Source organism: Musa acuminata, chromosome BXJ3-9 (genome assembly GCF_036884655.1).
Source record: "Musa acuminata AAA Group cultivar baxijiao chromosome BXJ3-9, Cavendish_Baxijiao_AAA, whole genome shotgun sequence".
NCBI classification, from domain to species: Eukaryota; Viridiplantae; Streptophyta; class Magnoliopsida; order Zingiberales; family Musaceae; genus Musa; species Musa acuminata.
The window spans coordinates 2008043-2031017 of NC_088357.1; the positions used below are offsets into that span (position 1 = coordinate 2008043).

The 22975-nt window shown below is 36.5% G+C and overlaps 2 protein-coding genes across 3 annotated transcripts; both read right to left on the reverse strand.

The window, feature by feature from the left end:
• Positions 1-6766: 6766 nt before the first annotated feature.
• Positions 6767-7462, reverse strand: LOC103996800 (uncharacterized). Its single transcript, XM_009417797.3, has one exon. The coding sequence runs from the start codon at positions 7161-7163 to the stop codon at positions 6954-6956; it is 210 nt and encodes a 69-aa protein (XP_009416072.1). The 5' UTR covers positions 7164-7462; the 3' UTR covers positions 6767-6953.
• A 787-nt stretch (positions 7463-8249) lies between these two features.
• On the reverse strand, positions 8250-22943 carry LOC135581005 (secretory carrier-associated membrane protein 2-like). 2 transcript variants are annotated; one of them, XM_065166873.1, is made up of 13 exons: positions 22790-22943; positions 21707-21769; positions 21442-21558; positions 18986-19048; positions 15234-15267; positions 14965-15087; positions 12056-12118; positions 11862-11955; positions 11689-11734; positions 11526-11593; positions 9504-9552; positions 8992-9057; positions 8250-8628 (listed from the first exon to the last, which is right to left on the reverse strand). In XM_065166873.1, the coding sequence occupies exons 1-13, from the start codon at positions 22847-22849 to the stop codon at positions 8542-8544; spliced, it is 933 nt and encodes a 310-aa protein (XP_065022945.1). In that variant the 5' UTR covers positions 22850-22943; the 3' UTR covers positions 8250-8541. The 2 variants fall into 2 exon arrangements, with proteins under 2 accessions (XP_065022945.1, XP_065022944.1); XM_065166872.1 differs by lacking the exon at positions 22790-22943 and adding an exon at positions 22448-22748.
• Positions 22944-22975: the final 32 nt, after the last annotated feature.

Below are 22975 nucleotides of genomic sequence, written 5' to 3' on the forward strand. Positions count from 1 at the left end.
ATCCACGCGAGCAAACCAATAGGGGGTGAGCAACTTTTATCTCCTTCTTCTATCTAACAGCTTGGGTGGAAAGGAGGTTGGCGCATGACCCCTCCACCATGGTTGGCACCTGACCCACTTGCCTTAAGTGGGGAAAGGGTTGGTGCATGACCCACTTGCCTCAAGTGGAAAGAGGGTCGATGCTCTACCCCTCCATGTCTCAAGCGAGCCTTTCTTTGGGTGCTTTGGCTTTCTCGACCTGGAGGGCTCTCTTAAAGTGGGATAGGTTTTTTCGACTTGTGTCTCAGATATATTTTAGCTTGTGCCTCCCACCACAGTTGGTTCTTCCTAGCAAGTCAGACTTTCTCAACTCATGCATCTCAAGCACATTTTGCTTTATGCCCTCTCACTATAATGGGTTTCTTCCCATATGGGCTTTCTTAATATGCGTCTGTAGCATGTCTTATCTTATGCCTCCTATCATGGCAAGTTTCTTGCTGTGTGGGTCAGGCTAAACACTTTAGGATATTATTGTTGTATCACTATTAACTCTTTTGTCTTTGACTTATAGTATCATTATGCCATGGCTCTTCTCAACCATGTTCAAAATGTGTGATTAATTAAAAATTTCTTCCCATATGGGTTAGGCTTTCTTAACATGCATCTGAAGTAGAGGCTCAAGGAGCCAAGTCGGTGATGCAGCTATAAGAGGTCGAGCGATACCTCACTTATTAGGTTGAATAATTGAGGATGGGAACAACTGCATCATTGAGGACAAGCTACTACGACTTACTCAAGACCTAGACTTGTTGAGGACCTACAACTCTGAGCTTGTTGGGCAAATTATCACATCTAGCAAGTGAATCATGAGTATGACTGAGCAATTAGCCATCTTGAATGAGTAGATTTAGAGTTTAGGCAATAAACTAAGGGCTCCAAAGGAGATGTTGGAGGTTGAGAAGGCCATAATACCAAGGTATTAGAAGGAGATGATCATCGACTAAAAAATGCCTCTATTGAGTTCAAGAAGGATCTGGAGTTTTGTCATGTTATGTTGGCTTTCATTGAGTCATCGGGTTTATATACCCAACTTAGTCCTTATATCTTTACTTTGTCATATCGTTGGCCTTGTCCACCTAACCAATCTTCTACTTTTGTAGGTCAAGGTCTCATTTTGGATATAGAGGCTTGATCTAATGAAACTTTCTTTCCTTAGCTTGCAGCATTTATACTTGAAAAATATTCTCTTTTTTTTTTACAATTGGCACCAACAATATGGAAGATCAAGGCTTGAGGCTTAGGGGATAGTCACCCTAACCTGATTATGAGAGATGCCATAGGGGTAGAACTTCTTTAAGCTTACAATGTGTTAAGTCCTTGGTAGCACTACTCACTTTTTTGTTTCGAGGTGATAGGCTCCATCTCAAATGACCACGATAACTCGATAAAGCCCTTCCTAATTTGACGTTAACTTGCCCCATGATCTAGTTGGATTACTAATTTTAGCTTTTCGACGCACCAAGTCCCCTAATTTGACTCATCGAGAGTGAATACTTTAGTTGTAAAGTTTGGTCATCACTTTCTTATATCTCAGTACCTTTAAGTGTTCTTCTGCTCTAACCTCGTTGATTAGGCCAAGTCTGACCCGAAGTTCTTCTTAGGAGGCTTTCTCATCAAAATTCTCAACCTGAAATGTTGAAAATACTATTTCAGGTTATAGGATAACCTCAACGCCAAAGGCTAAGCTGAATAATGACTCTCCCGACTCAGTATTAAGTATTATTCGGGAGGCTCTCAAGATACTCGATAGCTCATCCACCCAAGTGCTCTAAGGACCAACTTCTTGAGCCCTTTGAGAATGGATCAATTAGTGATCTCGGTAAGATCATTGGTCTAAAAATGAGCTATCGAGCTAAACTTTAGTTGAACTTTATTAGATTGACAAAATTCTTTAAACTTTACATTATTGAACTAAATTCCATTCTCATAATTCTGAATCTTGATATTATGAAGTAGGAAGATGTCATTGACATATAGGACAACCTGATGTGGTTTAAACCCATGTGCACAGGGTTGTTCAAGATATCTCTGAAGTGAAAATGTCGAGTTCTCGAGAAAATCATTCGAGCTGTTATATAAACAAAAATCGAGGTCGAGAGAGGTTTCTTGATGCCCAAGTTAGTAATCCAAGTTAGATTAGAGAAATTATTAATAGTAAAAAAGTGACCCATTGAGTATGTTAAAAGTGAGGTTTTATACATGGTAGTGAAGGAATGGTATATTCAAATATTCTTCGGGGATAGCTTTTAATCACCTTTAATAATTTGTTAGTTTTTTTTCATATAGGCGAAGATAGCCCATAACTATTTGTCTTGGATTGATGTCCACACAGGTAAACCGGTGGAGAGTAGATTTTGTCTCCTTCCTTTAACTTGGACGCCACACAAAAAATATGTGTCGGATGATGATTAGTCGATAATATCTTTCCAATTAATGGTTATCCATTTAACACAGGCTTATGGCTAACCAATGCTACTCTTGTATCTTGCTCTTAATCTATACTATAAGAAAATAGCTCCTCGTTAGCCAAATATTTAGATATATGGTTAGTGGATGATTTATTGACGATATTATCACCTAATAAATTTATTATAATAAAATATAATTTATTATTAAATTTTATATCACTAAAATTTTTAAATTTATGAATTAGCGACAACAATGTCACTAATGTTGTCACAAAAATTTTCTATAATTGAATTAGTGACATATAAATGAGCTCCTAAGGAATATCCATGCGGATCAAATTGATGCCGTTAAGTAGATGAACCCATAAAAATATTATATAATTGAATTGGTGATATGCAAACATTGAGCTCCTTAGCAATATCCATGGGGATGAAATTGACACCATGTGTGTCGGAGAGATGAATTCAAAAGAGATGGGTGGCTTACAACGTAATTGTTCATGCATGAATATTGGGTACTAGGAGATGAGCTGATGCAACTTTTTATAGATGGATATGAATTTGGAGAGGTTAGAAGCGATGAGAAGGAAAGGGTAGTGATCAATGACAGGGACTCGCAAGAGGCAATGATGACTAAGAGAGGTGAGGGCTTAGAAGCGGCAATGGGAAATGGAAGGAGGGATAGGATGTAATGACGTTCCATTGAGGCAGAGGAAGGGCACGATTTGGGTGAGTGAGGAGGCGAAGGGAAGGGGAGGGTGGTGGTCAGTGGCTGGGACTCACGGGAGGCGATGATGGCTAAGAGAGGTGAGGGCTTGAAAGGGAATGGAAGATGAGAGGAGGGAGAAAGCGATTGCCTCCCATTCGAGGTGGAGGAAGGACAATATCAAGGCAAGGGGAGGAGAAGGGGAAGGGAATGGTGTAGGTCTGTGGCTAGGACTTGTGAGAGGCAATGATGACTAATGTGCTTGGAAAAGGTAATGGAAGATGAGAGGAAGGAAGGAAGGGAAGCACTCAATCGTTCTTCGGCTTATTTTTTTCTTCTCGTTCGAGACATGATAAGAAAAATATCTGTACTTGACACGTGATAATCTAATTAGCATAAGATGAACAATGTACAAATGCTAAGAGAATACTTTGTCCATATCTCATAATATTCTTTCAGATTAAACCCTTTATAAAAAGCCCATTAGGGCATAATAATCAATATTAAAGATTATTTACTAAAATTATTTTACTTTTATTAGTTAGTGACTTATGGGTCAAAAGGATAAATTTTTTTTTCTAATCTCGCTATTTATATAGATCGACACATGAAAGCTTAATTAGCACAAGGAGGATAGAGAATAAATGCTAAGAAAATATTTTGCCCATACCTCAGAATATTCGTTCGAGTAAAACCTATTATATGAAGACCATCATGACACAATAATCAATGTCATAAATTATTTAATAGAATCACTTCATCTTTATTGGATATTGATTTAAGTATCGAAGGTACCCACTCGGCCTTAGTCTTTATGCATGTTGGCCACGAAATAAATGTTTCGAGTACTCTCGATTACCGAGTGAGCATTTTAGTCTCTTCTTCAATCAAATCAAACATATTGAGTATGTAGTCCTAAACTAAGTCAGATAAATATCATTGACATACTCTCCACGGAGCTCAAGTTTGGCTCATCCCTCCTACCCATTAATGATCGCTTAGACGAAATGAGGGAGGAGGTCTTTGTGATGGCAAGTGGTTGGGGTGGAAGCGAGAACAGCCATGAAGAAGAGCTACACATAATTCATTAACTTATATAGCTTATCAACTGATCTCAGCTATCATCTCGATTTGTTGCCTGACAATGCACTATTAAATGCCCATGTTGCCACCCAATCCACCTTGGACATGCTAATCTTCATACAACAAATATTAGAAACGTCTTCACCCGATCTTCTGTAACAAAAGCCCATCTCGCACAATCTGTAGTAATGGAGACGATGCGTCAATATCGGGTAAGATTTTGATCCCAATCTACCAACATCTTGTATTATGGTTATTGATGTGCTAAGATTATGATTTTGTCTCATCAAATAGATCCCAAACTTGCCCACATCAAGCAATAAAATTTGTCAGATTTTTTTTATTTGCCCACATCGGGTGATGGGAAAGACACCCACATTGGGTAGATCTTGATATGCTATTATCACATTGGGCAAATTGCTCCATAGCACAAGTTAAGCTCTCAATCTACCCATGTCGGGCAAGATCTCAATCTGCCCATATCAAGTAGCTTATTCTTGATCCAACCATCTTGGGCTGAAATTCAAATGTCGACCTATTCACATTAAATAAACTAGCTCTAAGTTCAGTTAATCCAACTCACCTCGTGTAGAAATTTATTTGTATACGATCTACTCCAAGTTAGCTCTATGTTAGAGACGCTTGTGTCTACAAAGGATGCATCAACTATTGAGATTTTTTTTGTCCATGGAGAATGCATTAGATGCCTTAGATGCTCTTGATTGTGAAGGATGCATCAGCATTAAAGATGCTTATGTTCATGAAAGATGTGTCAACTACTAGGATGTTTTTTGGCTATAGAGAATGCATCATACACTTTAGATGTTCTCATCAATAAAGTATGCATCACGCATTAAACATGCTTATATCCATCAAAGATATGCCGACTATCATGATATTTTTTGTCCACGGAGGATACATAGCGGGTCAAAGACATCTATATTCATAAAGGATGCATCGAGCATTGGGATGCTCTTATCCGCAAAGGATGTATCACATGTCGAAGATACTTATGTCTATAAAGGATGCGTCAGGCATTTAGATGCTCTTTTCCATGAAGGATACATCAGATGTTGGGATGCTCTTATATACAAAGGATGCATCGCACATAAAAAATGCCTACATCCACGAAGGATGTCTTGGATATTGAGATGCTTCAGGGTCCTTTCGATCGTACTATCATCGTAGAGAGCATCTCAGGCTGTGTCAATCATATTATCATCATAGAGAATGCCTTGGGCTGTGTTAGTCGTAATGTTGTTATAGAAAATACTTTGAGGTGTTCGAGGTGTGTCAATCGTACAATCATTATAGAGAGCTCTATGGACCATGTTAATCGCATTGTGGTTAGAGGCGGGGTATCCTCGATAAACTACATGTTTAGTGAGTTGGCGGAATGACGTTCTTGCGATATGAGATTCTTCTTTTAGCGCCAAAATGATAGTAATAATATTAATGATACTTGAATCAACCCAACTCGATTCATGGTCATATGCACAAAAAGTTCGATATAGTCAAAGAGGGGGCTCAAATGCTCCCTCGATAGCTGAGGAGGGTTCGAACATTTATTTCATAGTCAATTTATATAAAAACCAAGGTCACGTTGGTTTCTAAACATGATTTTTCATACGCTTACGTCAATAACTAACTAAGACAAAATAATTTTAACAAATAAACTCTAACATCGATTATTGTGCCATGATAATTTTTTAATAATAGATTTAATAAAAAAAATATTATAAAAATATGAACAAATTATTTTCTTAACATTTGTCCTCTTATATCTCGTGATGATTGGCTACCACTTGTCTGTATCACCAATCAACAATGGTTAAGAAGTATTTGGGTTCCAGTACAAGTCGTGGCGCTCGTTCCAGTAGTGCCGGAGGGAGTGGGTCATCGGGGAAGGTCTCCTTCAGGTTGGCCATCAAGGTGTTGAGGAACGGCCGCGGCCGCAGATCCAGCACCCGGAGTATGAAGCTCGTCACATAGGAGAAGACGACACGAGAGATGATGACAACGGTAGCAGAGTGAACGGCTGTAACTCTCTCTCTCTCTCTCTCTCTCTCTCTTCTCTCTCTCTTTCTCGTATTAATGTCCTGACATGAGAACAGTGAATGGTTGGAAATCAATAAATGGGCGAGTTACGATGAGAATAAAGGGCAGGTTAATTCAGTTATGTAACTGTATTTGTATCATAATCGAAGAAATCCTACCTTTTGATCATTCTATTATATGAGCCCCCCCCCCCCTCTCCTCTCCATCCATCCAATAGAAGAGGCGCTTCTGTTGCCATGGCCCACCACTACTCGTAAGCAGGCGAGGGCCCCATATGTGGGCCACGGTGACATTAGTCCTTGGAAACGCGGATGAAAAAGAACTAGCGGGGCCAAGTGGGCAATTAATTGGGACAGCTAATGTTCCACTGCATTTGGTGGGCAGCAACAATTAATGGCCATCGGCTTTCATCCGATACGATCCTACTAGTGTTTCATCTGATCGATCCCTAAATCCAACCCGAGAAGACAAGTTTTCTTTTAGAAGAACAATTGCATCAAACTAACCATCATATATACACACAATCTCACAACGGAAATCAAAAGGCAAGCGCTCCGTCGATCCCATCTCATGCGACCAAGAAACAAATGGTCCTCGTAGATCTCAGCCTACATGCATAGATCTCATAGGTGGTCTGTGCAAATCCATCTACCATGTATCTACCGGTTGTAGGACTTGAGGAGGGCGCCGCAGAAGGTGCAAATGATGGCCCGCCAGGCCTTACGATGAACGGTCACGTAGCAGAAGCGCGTGCACGTCACCATGTCGGCGACGCTCGCGCAGGCACCGCAGCGCGAGCAGATCCCTGCCGCCGGCTTGCTGCTCCGCACCCTCCGCCGCTGATCCACTAGGAAGCAGAAGAACACCATCTTCTCCTTTTTCCTTCCACGCACCAGATCTCTCTCTCTCTCCTATGTAGATATGTCTCTGTTTGCTAAATGATGGGCCTCATCTCTGCTCTCACTGGTGGACTGCGAGCTTGCAAAGATGAATGCGGAAATGACTGATGAGAAAGGCCGAGAGACGAGCAAGGGAAGAAAGAAGAAACGGAAGGCGAAGCAAATCAAAGAAGGAGGAAGTTGGGAGTTAGAGAGGGAGGAAGCTGAAACGGATGAGCGACGCGTGGGTGGCAATGGGGCACGCGGTTTTGGTTGACGAGGCGAAGGATTTGGAAGGGGATATATCATGAGAACCGTGTGACCACCGTCGAGCAAAACATGATGAATCTGCTGCCGCCTGGTAGGCGCGAAAGAGAAGTTGGCACGGTGACGGGCAGCCTTTCCCACCCCCGCGGTTAACTTACCAAAGGTGGTGAGGAGACGAGACGGATGGCGACCCAAATCAAAGGATCGCGTGCCTTTTCTTGATCTACCAGATAATTTATTATTATTATTATTACAATGACTAGTAGTGAAATAGGAGGATATTTGTAATGATTTGATAAAGTGCTTATTAGAGCTAGCCAACAACTGGTTACAATTCTCAATAAATGAATCAGGTACATCAGACTAAAATATACATGTTTATAATACTAAGGTTAATCGGATGCACAGTTAATGTTCTTTGGTAAAAAAATTAATATAAAGAAGTTTTAGACTCATAAACCAAACTAAGTTTTATCAGGAGTATTTCATTGTTTATGTTATATAAATATATATAAAAGATAAAATTTAGTTAAAAAAATAGTTTTTCTCAATTTTTCCTAATGTAAACATTTTTGAGTTACATGTATTTATATATGAGATATGATCATCAGAAACTTATGATCAAACTTGCAGTAGCAAGTTCCGTAACTGTATCTCGTTCTTTTGTATGTATATTTGATTTACATCAATGCACAATATAAGTCCAGTAAGTGTCAAAAATTAGATCTGGTAGATCTTGCAATTCATTTTGATCATGCCAAGCGACAACACACTTTTAAAAGAGTCATCGCCAATCAAAAACTCAATAGATGAACGAATAGCAGACGCATGAACTCATTCTGTCCGCGACTATTACGAAAGTAGTTGTTCTATAGCACAACAGCACAAAACAAAAAGAGCATATGAGACACAAGCAGCCAATACGGCTACAAAGAAGCTTCGAATAACACCCTCACATGGACGAACACTGTGACATCCAAACGTCAACTGTCAGATAATTCAATGACAGAAGAAACAAAGAAAGCATTAATGCAAAATTTTTGGTGCTGATTCCATCGTATATCCTATTTAGTCTTTTGGCGACCAGTGATGTATATGTAAATCACATTGCAGCCCTCAGAGCACCACGAGCTGCCTCATGCTTTAATTCTGCAGCTTTCCCGCTCCCCCGGAAATACATGTATATTTGCTGCAAGTAGAAGGATGCAAGGATCATCGGTGAGAACACATAGGAAGATAAAAAAAGTGAACTGTACACGAATGAGAATATTCCCAAACCATGGAAACGACAACTTTCTTTTCTCAAAGTCCAAATTGAGGTGAAGGAACATATTAATTTCTTTAAAAAATGGTATATTCTCCCATGAAGGCTTGTGCAAACAATATGTATTATATTTTCAAGATTCAAAGACAAGTATGGTGATCAATTAGGTCACCGTATAAATTATTCATATTATGTTTTCCTTTTTGACTTACTGCAGTAATAATAGAACACAAAATTTAAACTTAAGAGATCATCAACAAATGAATTTTCAAGGGTATGTAAACAAACCTGCATAACCCAGATACTGAGCAGGGATTCAATGCAGAACAATCCAAATCCGACTAAATAGAAGATCTACAAGTAAAATCATCTAGAGTTAGATAAGGTTGCATTAGAAATCGGTGGCGGTGAAGAGAGATATTCCTTACAGAATCTTAACAATCATTTATAACAGCTTTCTTTACCATTTCAACCAAGAAACATATAAATCAACTATGAAAATTCAATTCAAACAAGCTAAAATGAGTGAATAATATTTCATTTTATTGCATACAGCACTTATCACAATTACAAACATGAAGTGCTTTTTTGCACCGTGTCACGCTACAAAGATAGCAACCTATGCATGACTGGCAAAAGAGTGATTCTTTGATGATCATGACCATGGAGCTGGCAACAGCCTTTCCTAAATTTTTGCCAACTCCATTATTTACAAGCTACTTTAAGCAATATTGTAATGACATAATAATAATTAATGAGAAGGTCTTGAGTTGTACATCTTTAATTTATCTACAGCTTACCCCAACCAAAACATCTTCGCTGATAAGATCTACAGCTGGCAGAATACCTCTGCAACAGAAAAGCAATATTAATAAGTCATAAAATGAAAAGAAACGCACAATGAGCTTCTGCCGTTAAACTTGCAAATCCAATATTTACAGTATTTCAACATCTACTGACAAAATGAAGTTACTTTGATCTGTTAAAATATTCATCATCGCCAAAAGATCTTCAATGGGGGAGCTTTGGCAACTTTCATATTTTTCTTCTAAATTTTGTAATAGACTTTGGTAAGGGAAAGATCAAAATTATACAACATGTTCTGCTTAAAACCATCAGACATTAAGGTTACACATGCATACTCAGCCAAAACATAAAAGGTCAAACATTAGCCAATTCTCAGCCAAAACTTTCCTAATCACCTATCCAACCATGCTATCAATTGTTATCAGGAAACCAAAATGGTATAGGTTAAAGAACAGTTTCAAGAGAGTACGATAGGCCCTTCCTATGATCAGACCAGTTTACAATTTCTTAACTCCACTCGAACCTTCGGAACAAAAGTGTCATAGGACCAATTCATACCACCAATTTCATTAGGCATGTTAGGGACCACATCTAGAATTTGACAATGACAGTATCAACTACATGGATCCCTTCTGACAATTTAGCTTTGTCAAGGATATGTCACTGATTAACCATCATGTCCTTTCTTATTTGTTCCCAACCAAGTTTGACTTAACAACATCTATTTACTTTATGCATTCTTTAAAAAGAAACTCTTAATCCATTAACCATATATTGATGAATCCAATCAGATATTAGGATATTTTGCATCATCTGAGACATTCATTAGGTTAGTTCCTTTCTAAGAAACTAAATTCAATAAATCTAAAGAGATCCTATAACTACAAAAACTTTTTTCCTAACAGGAAATAGGTGGTCCCAGTGGATGAGGCTCCCACCAAATTGGGGTCTTAGGAAGATCAACATATGCAGCCTTATGTTTGTGAACATCGATACTGTTTTTATGAGTAGAACCTTGGTCATCAGGTTAGCAAAGGAGTAAATTTACTGGACTAATATACCATTTATGCAGTCAATGTTTGGAGAAAGGCAGCTTGAGGAGACGCCTCTCTGAGTCCATTGCTGAGAAGTGTAGCAAAGGAGTAATTTTACTGGACTAATATACAATTTATACAGTCGATGTTTGGAGAAAGGCAGCTTGAGGAGATGCCTCTCTGAGTTCATTGCTGAGAAGAGTAGCTCCTGTCTGCTGAGCCCTCAAGATTTCAAAAATTAGATAACATGATAATTCTTTCCTCACTAAAAGAGCTTCAATTATTGAATCTCTCACCTAATCTTAAAAAATAAATGAAAAAAACCAAAAATTAAAAAAGCACCCTTAAATCTAATTTGATACTTAATAAGCTAATGACGCAACATAGGCTTGACTTGCTTAAAACCTTTGAATTGGATCATATTTGTTGCCTTTTGCTAGATAGAGCACATCCTTGAGAATACTAAGTTGTAGAATTGCACTATTCTAGACCTTTAGACTTGTCTTGGCACCATGGCCAACATGGATCTATCGTGGGTGACTGTTGCAATTGCAGCTTCTTGTTTAAAGAAATATTTATATTCCCAATAAAGAGAATATTAAAGATAATAAATAAAACGTTGGAAGTAGGATCATATCAAGTAGAAGTAGATAAAAAATATATTCTTTTACTAAGGATTTCCAGGATTAAAAGGACATGAAATATTGTAAATGACATGGTCGTCCAAATCTAGGCTTTGGTGTGGAAAATTAATGCAGCATGTAATAATTGAGAACTGATGTAAAAAGAGTACAACGCAAAGGCAAGAGCTTAGAAACTATGGTTGCGAAGAAGTAAACTTGAAGATAGAAGAAAAACTAATAAGAAAACACAAGAAAACTAATTCAGAAAAATAATTAACAGCAAAATTGGATTTAAAGTGCCTTCCAAGAGGAAATTTTCTTCCTCTTTGTTAGTATCATGCCAAAAACAAAACTTTACGTCAAAGATTTTCCATGGAAAATGAGTGGAGGAGCCACAGCTGAATAGACGACAAAGCCAATGTGAAGCTGCAAACAGTAAGGATCAGAGAGCCATTCAATGTTTCTTCACTGGGAAAATATGAAGAATCACCATGAAATCTAAAAACATAAAATAAACATACCAGGTAAAACAGGAAAAACCATCCATAGTTCAAAGCACTATCAGTCCTGCAGATATATTGCCAAATGCCACATCAGTGTACAAGATCATTTAACTCCAGTGAAATTAAATGCTTATCAGAACCAACAATTAGATATAAATAAATAAAAACATATATGTATATATATATAGTACCTCATGGCACGATAAAGAGGTCGATACCACAAGACATATGCTCCTGGAACTCCAGAAATAAAGTAAATGATGGCAAGGAACCAGATCTTTACACCTGGAAAACAAAGATTGATCTTCATTGTAATATTCACTACAATACTCGGACAATATCTAGAACATATACTCATCGGATGAGAACTTTTTTTTTGCAGTACCTTCTCCCTTAATCCAAGCTGCTGTAGTTGCTACAATATTCCAAAATAGGCATGCGGTCAAACCTGCAGCATGTCCAAGTTGCAAAAGATTATAATATTTTACTTTCACCATAATCTAAAATTTAAAGAACAATTTTCATCAAATTTACAAGTACTATACATAAACTTAAAAATTGCCACCTTTTTTAATTTGTTTAATAAGGCCTTTGAATTATAACATAGATTATGCATCTTGTGAAAAATTTACACGTTTTGCTTCATAAAATGTCCAAACATAGAAATCAAACTGCATGTTCAACCACAGGAATAATCAAATTTGCTAGTATTCCCCTTCCCTCTCCTCTATGTTCATCCACTATATCAATCAGGTCATCCAGAAAAAGCCGATAATGCACCTACTCATGCAGGCAAAGAAAATAATTATATGTGCAATTATTTACATTTTCTGAACCAAAAGCAAGCATTCTAATAATTATAGAGTTCAAAAATTAAAACCAACTGACCAAAATTTAAATGAATGATTTAAGTAAAAAATTATAGAGTTCAAAAATTAAAACCAACTGACCAAAATTTAAATGAAAGATTTAAGTACTGATGAAGATAAGATAGTTCAAAAATAGCTGCAGCAGCAAAAAAAAAAAAAAATCCAAGAGACTAAATTGTAACATTACAGTCCATCTCATTTAAAGCTTGTTGCCCCATCCACGGGTGCTCCTATCAAACTTGAGCCCCTCATCATACTCAATACTAGGGCCATCTGGTATCATTCCATTAACATCATAGGCTTGGCCTAAAATGATTCAATTCAAGTTAAAATTAGTTAACTTATCTAATCTTATAAACCGACTAAACTCTCCTCCCACATCTCATGTGGGTGTAACCTAGATGTTACACAAAAGACAAGGTTCGTCGTACCATGGTGTATCTCTTGGTATGGGCGACATATACTAATCGAACAAGGGACCGATCCACGGACCACCCCATATCGGGTGATACACGTTACATGACCTTGTATAGGTTGATATGGGGTCTATACCAATCGGAACGGATGAAATCCAACCATTACCGACCTGTATTGATCGGTAACGGTCGGATTTCGACTAATACATGGATTGACGATGCATATACAAAATAAAAGAAACGGAATATTGAGAAGACAATTACAAAATGGTTCAACTTCCACAAGATTCCAACAAACATGACCCAAGGTCCATATTTTTAGAGCATGATCTCCTCTCTTCAAAAGGCAAGCATAAGGATCCAACCTCCAACACTAAAGGAGATTCACGATGTGTATTTAGATGAGGCGGTGACAGAACTGAAGGATTGGACCAAATCCTTTAAAAGACAGTGGGACAAATATGGGGTGACACTGATGTGTGACACTTGGACAAGGCCAACAAGAATAAGCATCATCAATTTTCTTGTGTATTACAACAGATAGATGGTTTTACATAAGTCAGGTAATGCTTCCGACAAGATTTAAAATACAAACTATATTAAAAACCTAATAGACAACGTAGTAGAGGAGATCAGACCACAATACATTGTCTAAATAGTCACCGACAATGAAGCCAATTTCAAGAAGACTAGTTTACAATTAATGAAAAAATAATAATATTGTTTTAGATTCCATATGCAGCTCATTATGTGGATCTAATGCTGAAGGATATTAGCAAGCTATCATAAGTTAGCAAGTGTGTAGCTCGGGCACAGTCGATAACAAAGTTTATAATTATTGGGTCCACTATTTGATATAAAAGTATACAAATGGTGAGATACTCCAACCTGGAGTCACTCGATTTGCTATAAATTTCAGTACCTTAAAGTCAAAACAACAAAAGAGGCAAGGTCTCAAAGCAATGGTCACCTCACATGAATGATTCGATTCTAGGTATTCGAGATCGAAAGGCAGAAAAAAGGTGAAAAAGATTGTTCTTTCTTCTATATTTTGGGATACCGTGAATGAAAATTATAATTGGAGTAGAACCACTTTATGTTGTCCTCCGTAGGGTTGATATGGACAAGCATCCCGAAATGTCATATCTTAGACATATGTTGATAACAGCAAGATAGGAGGTTAAGAAAGCATTCACAAATTATTTTAAGGTCAATTGGTACTTACAAATCATTGATCGCAAGACCGAAATTTATATAAACCAAGACATCCATAATGCAAGTAAATTCATATTCAGTGTAATTTAATTCATAATTTTTTAATATTTAAAATATTTTTACTAATAAAATTATTTGTCTTGCAACGCATTATGTAAATCCAACCATTCAATTTCGGTATAGTCTTGGAACGCGATCAAATTTATTGAATTTAGATTTGAGATTAAGCTTGGTTCGGTCAGATTGGGATTGATTTCGAGTTTGCCTCAAACTCCGATTGAGTTAAATTGAAATACGAGTCAAAATGGGGTTGGGCTAAATTAGAGTACGACTCATTCCTAGATCAATTGGACTAGTGAATCATCTGTAGCACCGAAGCACTGCAACATGTGTAGTCTGAAAAAAGGAGCTGGTCTAAAGCATGACTCAATTTAACTATGAGACAAGTGTTAACTGCTTTAAGCTGATAAGCCAAAACATCATGTTAATAATCTCTACTTATACTGTGATGTAAGCCTCCCCCCTAATAACATAGCCATAAAGGATATCCAAGTCTCATGCCCCATATTGCATCTATGCCAATAATGCCACTGGTGCAGTTAGCCTTGAAGCATATCCAAGTCTCATGCCGCATATTGCACCTATGCATCTATGGCACTGTTGATTTGACACAGAAATTATGTCAAAACAACAGGAAAAGTACATAATAATTGTTTTTAGAAGTATTGTCATTTATCTTAATGCCTGAAAACAGAAAGAGAAAGAACAAGAAGTCATAATAAACCACGGCGTACCTATCAAAGATGCAAATGCAAAGTACTGCAATCTTTGCAAGTGGACAGGTATCTCATTCACAATATCATGATGAATAATAGGAAAAAAGGGTGGCCAATTTTTGTCCTCAATAATAATACCGGCTGCAAAAGCAGAAAAGTTAATGAAGCACAAAAGTTGTAGAGATAAATGTGCTTTAGCTTCTCAAAGAAAATTAGGTGCCTCTTTAAATAAGAACAATTAAGATGAATAGTCATTCTGATTAATCAATAGAACTAATAGATTTTACCACGGGCTGCAGCCTCTTCCCTTCGTTTGATTTCCTAAATGACAGATACAGATCAAATGGTGTATCAAAACATCTCAACTAATTGACAACAAATTGTAGTAACTAGAAAATTGACATGTAAATGCATGACTTTTACAGGTTATTTTGTGTGGCAATATAAACAAGAAACTTATCAAATAAGTTGCTTATTCTTAGGACTGCTCTAAAAGAGGATTGTAAAATGTTATCTCTGACATGAAATAGGTATACGAAATATATTATTCTATAAGGCAATGAGAAATAGCATAACCATACCAAATGTCAATAGTGACGCAAGTGCAAGCATAAATTTACTCAAACAGCATACAGAAATGCAGAAAATATTTATAATCAGATAACAATGACATGGATTTTGCCACACACCAACTGATGACTTTGATTGAAATCAATACTTTATGGTATTTTTGCTTATATCTGTCTTGGAAACAAGCTGCTGTAGGAGCACAGAAATCAAGCACCTATGAAATTAGTAAATATTTGTAATTCCAAAGATGATATTTACTGACTTTACAGGTCTTGGTAAGTCAAGACTTTTATTATAGGTTCCCTAGTACTAATAATGGACACATTTAAAAAACTCAAAATCCTATTAACTATCAAAACTGTATTTCATGATCACTTCAATCAATAAAGATCGAGGTTATAAATCTCAGTCCAATACCAGTTTTGACACTTAGATAAACCAATATGGTACTAGTATATTGGGTGGTATTAAAAGAAAATATAAATTGAATTCCAATCAATACCAATATATAAGTTTCAGTAATGGTCCATGGTCCTATATTTACCAATCAATACATATTGGTCTGACAGGTATTTGAAACCTACGATAATTGAAAGGACAAACATAGTGCATGAGATTCCCACCAAAATGGGGTCTGTGATAATACTTAATAAATTGCATAAGTTAACATTTTTAAATGTACAATCTTTTTGCTCTTTCAGCTACTTATGTAAAATATAATGGGCAAAGCATCTATCTTTTGCATAGTCAGCAACCAACACTTCAGAAATTTAGGTTTTCATACATACATTCTAATATCAAGACTTAAAACAAACTCAAAGCATAAATAAAAATAAATCTCAGCTTCCATATGCTAAAAATCTTAGGAATGATAGAAATCTCTATTTTATAGTTTCGTTCTGTTCACACGAGAATCACACAAAATAAAGTTTCATAAATTTCTAATGGTTCATGATCCAATCCAACTATGAAGTTGGTATTAAAAGGACATGCAATCATGATTTGCCTTCTTGCTGTCTCATTTCGTAAATCTGTCATGTTTGTTCATGATCCCTATCCAAATATTAGGTTATATTATAAGGATATGATGATATCTTAACTAATTTTAAAAAAATATTAAAGTAAAAAACAGGTTGCTAATTCCAAAATTTATTCTCTTTTCTCTCCTCTACCCTTCTCCTTTTTCCCACTCTTATTTCTTCTCTTGCTCTTCTCTTCTCCCCTCTCTTCATAATAAAATCTCTTCACCACAATGGACAATGGTAGTGGGAAGCAGTGGCAAGTGGCTGGCACAGAGTAACAAAGCAGGATGAGAGTGTATGACAGTGGATATTATCCTCATCCTTTTCTCTTCCTCCTCCCTCTGTCTTCTGTTGTCTTTTTTTCCTCCACTGGACTGCTGCTGCTCCTCTTCTAACTAATGGCAGGTCTGCCAGAAATGGCTTGATGGGCAGAATTGACCAATTCAAGCTGAGGCAAGACAGATTTTGTTCCGAACCAATATCAACCGAGTTGGGCTCATATCCCGCACTAGGACTTGAGTCAAGTCATCTTGACATGGGAAATATGGGATAAATTGCTGGGTTCATGACAAAGAGACTCATTATAAAGGCATGTATAAGTATCAAATCCTTTTATGTATCAAAGATGTATTTTATAACCATTAGAACTAGTAAAGATTCCAAGAACAATCAATATAGTGTGTGTAAATAATAATAAAGGATTGCATATGTTGTCACTTCAAGAAGTTATCCTATGTAGTTTGACCAATCCGCAACTAATGTTCAAGACAACATATCTATCTTTCACATAATCTAAAAATGATACTTCACATGTTTAGATTTTTTGCCTCTATTGAGACATTCCATTAGTAAGTGCTGTTGCACAATTGATAAGGTCTCATGTACGAGTCCAAGTGAGAATGTTTTGTACGTTATTTAATATAATGAATGAATATTATTTATTGTAAGAAAATAGCTTTTTATGCACACTTCAATATGTCAATATTTTAACAAACATAAAATGCATACCAAACACATACCATAGCTGCTATATAGTAAAAAGTTTATGAATCTTAAACAATCTGGATATTAAATTTTCATTCTGTTTAATTCACACAAGAAGCATGCAAAATTATGTTTCATTAATTTCTTAACGAATGTACTCCAAGTGACTGATAATCTCCATCTAAATATTAGGCTGTATTAAAGGATATTTAACTATGATTGAACTTCTTGCAGACTTACAGTCCCTCATAATAACTTCTTTGAATTACAAGGATGTGCCATCATGATTCGATTCAATGTGGTCTTATTCCATAACTCTTTTGAACTTTGTCACATGACATGTCCATGTTTTCCAACAAACCTTATCAAATGAGTTTTTGTTTTGTTGTTTTAAATTAATAAAATGTTCTTCAATTTGTATCTTAAATTGTTGCGTTTTATGTCATTATAGCTTATTTTCAAATGTCAAACACAATATCCTAAGTCATAACTGTTGTGTTAATTTATATGAAGAATCTTCTGGTGGTCCATACAGCCTCAAAATCACCATCGAGAACTCACAGCATGATGAATTTTTGTCTGACAAAAATTGATAAAAATCCCCACCTCAGCAGCTGGTCAACAAACCTATTCATATTCATTTAAGGTCTGTTCAGTAAGAATAAAGCACACTGTGACACTTGAACATCTGATAGCTCTTAAGGCTTCGGAGCAATCAAAGCTTGTTTAGCCTAGTATTCCAAGGTTTCAGGGTCCAATCCATTCCGGCGTACCTACACATGGTATATGAAATAGTAGAATTAACTGCAGTGCTGGAACAGTAGAACTAACCACTGTACTATGGTTCCTGCACATGGTATAGGTAATTCTTATTAATAATAGTTTATGCAATGTGTTAATTATTGACTTTGTCACTGCTAGGATTTTAAATTGTCATTGATAAAATTCTTCCTCAACATGTAAAAGAAAGAATGACAAAGACCAAAGAGATAAGTCAACAATAAAGTCCAAAACCATGTTTCCATCTTGGGGATAAGGAAGATTTAAATTTAGAAGGTTTCAATGCATGATATTTATCTTCTACAATGACAACATCATCCTTCCTCAATGTGTAAAAAAAAGAATGACCAAGGTCAAAGATATAAATTGATGATAAGGTGATTAAGGTCCCAAACCATGTTTTGATCTGGGGAATGAGGAGGATTCAAGGGTTGAAAAACTATTATGGTCATCAAAACCCCCTGAACCCATTCCTGGTCATCAAAATATCTAAATATGATCATCCACAATAATATATCATTATCTTTAGTTAGTTATAAGCCACACAATAAACACTTACAAAATGTTAGAGTACATCATAGAAGAACCACAAATAAAGTTCAGCTTCCTTTGCTTTTCAGTATTTGAGTACATCAATATTACATGTAAGAATTAACTTTTCAGTATTTGATTCAAATGCATACCTTTTCCCTCCTATTTAATTCAGCTTCCTTTGCTTGAAGTTCTTTCTCCTTTTTCTTTAAGTCCTATGTGACAAAAATGGAACTCAAGAGAGAGCAAATTTTACACATATGAAGAAGGTAGAACATCAGAATCTATATAATTTATTAATTAAAAAGAAATGATCAAGCCATAAGTGTAAATATTAAACATGTGTAGAACCACTAGTTGATTAAGGCCGTTGCCCCCTAGCAAAGTCCTTTAAGAGCTGGGTCATACTTCAAATATTTTTTGTTATTAGTGCATTCAGCTGGTATTGCAAGAGGTGCAACTTCTTGTTTATGGCCTATGGTACTAAAACATCTCTATTGATTGGTCTAACTTACTATTAATATAGCATCCTGATTATGGGTTTAGCTTGCAGCATTCCAAATGAGAAAGGTATGATGCCAGAAACAACAAACCTAGCTTAACACAAGCGTGCCAGTCTGAACAAATTAAAAATAAAAAGGAAAAAAATACAACATATAAAGAAGAAAGAAAAAAGATTATCTGAAAGCATTCACCTCTAAATAGAGAAAGAAAGAAGACTATCTGAAAGCATTCACATCTAACCTACCAATATATAAAATGTATCACCACCGAAAAACAATAATGATGGCTGTGGCAACATGTAAATTCATTAGGGGTTACCGATGGACGATGGTGACACCTAAACAACATGGTATTACCTGCAAAATTGTCCAGGCATGGGAATCCATTTACCGAAAATTTTGCCTATGCTTCAAGTGAAGAACAACGAAAGCAAGCAGAATGAGAAGATCTGAAGTTCAAGTTGCTCTTTGAGTACTATGGTAGAAGTTTTTATTTTCCCATGTTTATGGACTTGTTTGAAGAATGATGGGAATGGGTAATATTTATAATTTATGTAACACATACTTAGTTCTCAACACTTGCAGCAAATAGATGCTTCATTATGGCCAATGTATCACTAGATGGTTACCATCTATTGGAAGAGAGAAAAGAGGAGTCTGTTTAAGTTCTCTTTCCTCCTATTATCTAGTAACCTAGCTAAAGCAAAATCTAATTTAGTCAAAATCAGAAGGACAGATGGCTACGCACACTGATGTCGAGTATAATAGTTCATTTCAGTCAAAAAATTCATAATTTAGATCCATTTAGGAATTAAAAAAAAGAGGGCCAAGAAATTCAAAATTCAGTCGAGTTATATGATAAAAATTGGACTGTCAAGAGACCATCCATCACCAATTAACTATTTATCCTAACCAATTGCCTGAAATGGTCAAATAACCAGTTAGCCACCATTTAATTACTAATTCTGTGATGAATTGAGATTGAAAGGAGAAGATCACGTGGTTATTGGAGCCCTCCAAAAATTTTAAATACAGGGCACCCTCAATAAAAATTTTCTAACTGCTATTTAGTATGATAATTAGGGTCAAAGTCCAATTGAATAAAACATAAAGGACAGTTTTCTAGGTAGCCAGATGCCTGAATTGTATGATGGTTCATTTCATTTAAGAAATCTGTAACTGCTGGCTACATTTTTCTCACCTTTATATTCTTTGTTTGCTCTAAACTCTTCTAGATGGTTTCAACCATCATTCTGCATCTACCTCCTTTGGGTCTTGTTTATACTTAATATAATATATCTGTACAATATTAGTCATTTTCATAATAAATCTGATTCGAACTCAACAGATACAAAGAACGTATACAGCAAGCAAAACATCACATGTGGCATATTGCTTACACACTGTGACACAGCTCAAGTTTAGGCAGAACCAAGTTTTAGTAGGCTAGGTAAGTTACAGCTAAGCTTAGGCTGTTCAGGTCAAATATAAGAGGTAAAGATCTTCTTTTATTTTACTGGGTTGCCCACAATTTCTCTCTAGTCTTATAGAGAACATGATAAAAGAGTTTATTTTGGCTAGATGTTTATGGTAACTTCTCAGAATTTTTGGGAGTCCAAAAATGTGTCTAGAACTCTTAATCCTTGTGTCCAGAGACTACAAAAGGTGACCAAGGCCAAAATGAAACCTCCAATCAAGTAAAGCCAATTGATTTAGGAGGCCCAACTTATTCCACACATAAAATATTAAAAATGAGGACTTGTATAGGCTAAGATAGAGCGATTGTAGTGAAATGATTGTTCATAAATAATAACTCATGTTTTCTAGATAGCTAGCTAGTAAAGTTGTTTTTGTATATAAAACTTGTATTTCTTAGTCTTAGTGAAGTGCCTAGTTAACTTCTACCTTGGGTGAGTTTTTCTTCCTCTTATAGCTTCCGTTTTCTGTAACCCTTCCTAACTCTATGACTTCATCTTCCTATGTAAATGCATATGCATGCATCAGTTTCTCAGATATATAACAGATCTGTTTCAATCATGAAACCAAAATAAAGAAATCCCATAACCACAAGTTCAGTCAAAGTCATCAAGATTACACTAGCATACCTTTTCTGTATCAAGAGGAATATCAACTGTTGCACCACGATCATTGTGAAAATCAGCAGGCTCTGGAGGAAGGGGTGAAAGTCTAGGCTTGGAAACGGGAGGGACATTTCCAGGGTTCTGGAATATTCATATATGGGAATTTATTAATTAGAATGGACATCTAGTAAATTATATATACAAGCAGATAACAAATACAACCTATTTAGAATCTAGGTCTTGATTTGTCTAGTACAAATAATCCACATGTTCAGCAAAAAAAACTTACTGTCATGTAAAATGACCCTCCACCATAATTTGATCCAGCTGCTTTTCCACGAACACCAGGATCCTGCAACACAAATTTCTAGGCAGCATCAATATATGTAAAGAAAAGGTCAGTACACAAAGCTCCTGCCAATGTAGCATCTCAGAAGGATAAAATTTACAGTCTTAATCATCCACATGCAGAAAGGTTGTACCAATTATTTGAATCCTTGACACCTTGGTCAAAAAAGAACAACATCAAGGTGGCACCAAGGATCACTTCTAGCCTAGTTGTATCTCTATCAATAAGAATAAACTCACAGATCTGTTTGCTGATACCAAGATTAAACAAGTCAAATCATGGGAATATAGAAGTATGATTCCTTAAGAACGCTTAATGCTCTCGTATGATTTTAAGGAAAAAAGCCCTCTATCTGGGTATTATCACCTTCACATTGAATGTTTTTGTCAATTATTCAATAAAGAAAATTCTACTCTGGGGAATGATTCTTTCTACAAATTAGTATAGGGGTTAATATAAATCATCAGGTAATCAAAGACAACAAGTTAGCAACTATTATACTACATGAATTAAAACATTATAGTATTTCACAACGTTGCCTATTTTTTTCAGGGAAATTTCATTAAGATGTTGTCTAGTTCACATGATCTTACTTATGTGGGTTTCGTAATCAAAGTTCTTATGTCCAACACCTTACCCATCTAGTTCGACATATTAAATAGGACAAGGACACCAAAATACCAAGCAAACATAATTTTCCGTTCCGTAGGTCCCAAAGCAAACGACAGGCGCAAACGAGAAAGCACGACAGGAGACTCCACGTCGCCGATGCAAAAGAAAGTCCTCATAACGATTTCCTCGGTTTTCAAAGATCCACAATGTCAAGCATATCGAGCGACATTCAGGAATAAGAACCCTAAAATCTCGGATCTCCCGGGTGCCGCAAATCTTCATCAGGCCGATTTCTTTCGTTTACTTATGTTTGTCACAAGAACCCGAAGCTAACCGGGTGACATTGGATCTACGGCAAAAGGAAGGAGGACAGAGTAGAGTGACGAAAGAAGGGAAGAAGTCAATTAGTACCGCGAAAGGATTGACATCTTCCTCCTCGTCGAAAGGGTTTCTGTCGTAACGCCCCGCCATGACAATGAGAGCGCCCTTCCCCTCCCACCAACAAAGAGATCGATCGAGATTTCTTGGATGTGACAGAAAGCCTTCCGCGGGTGGCGTGTGGCAGTTCGTTTGGGGTAAGGACGGGGTTATGGTTAG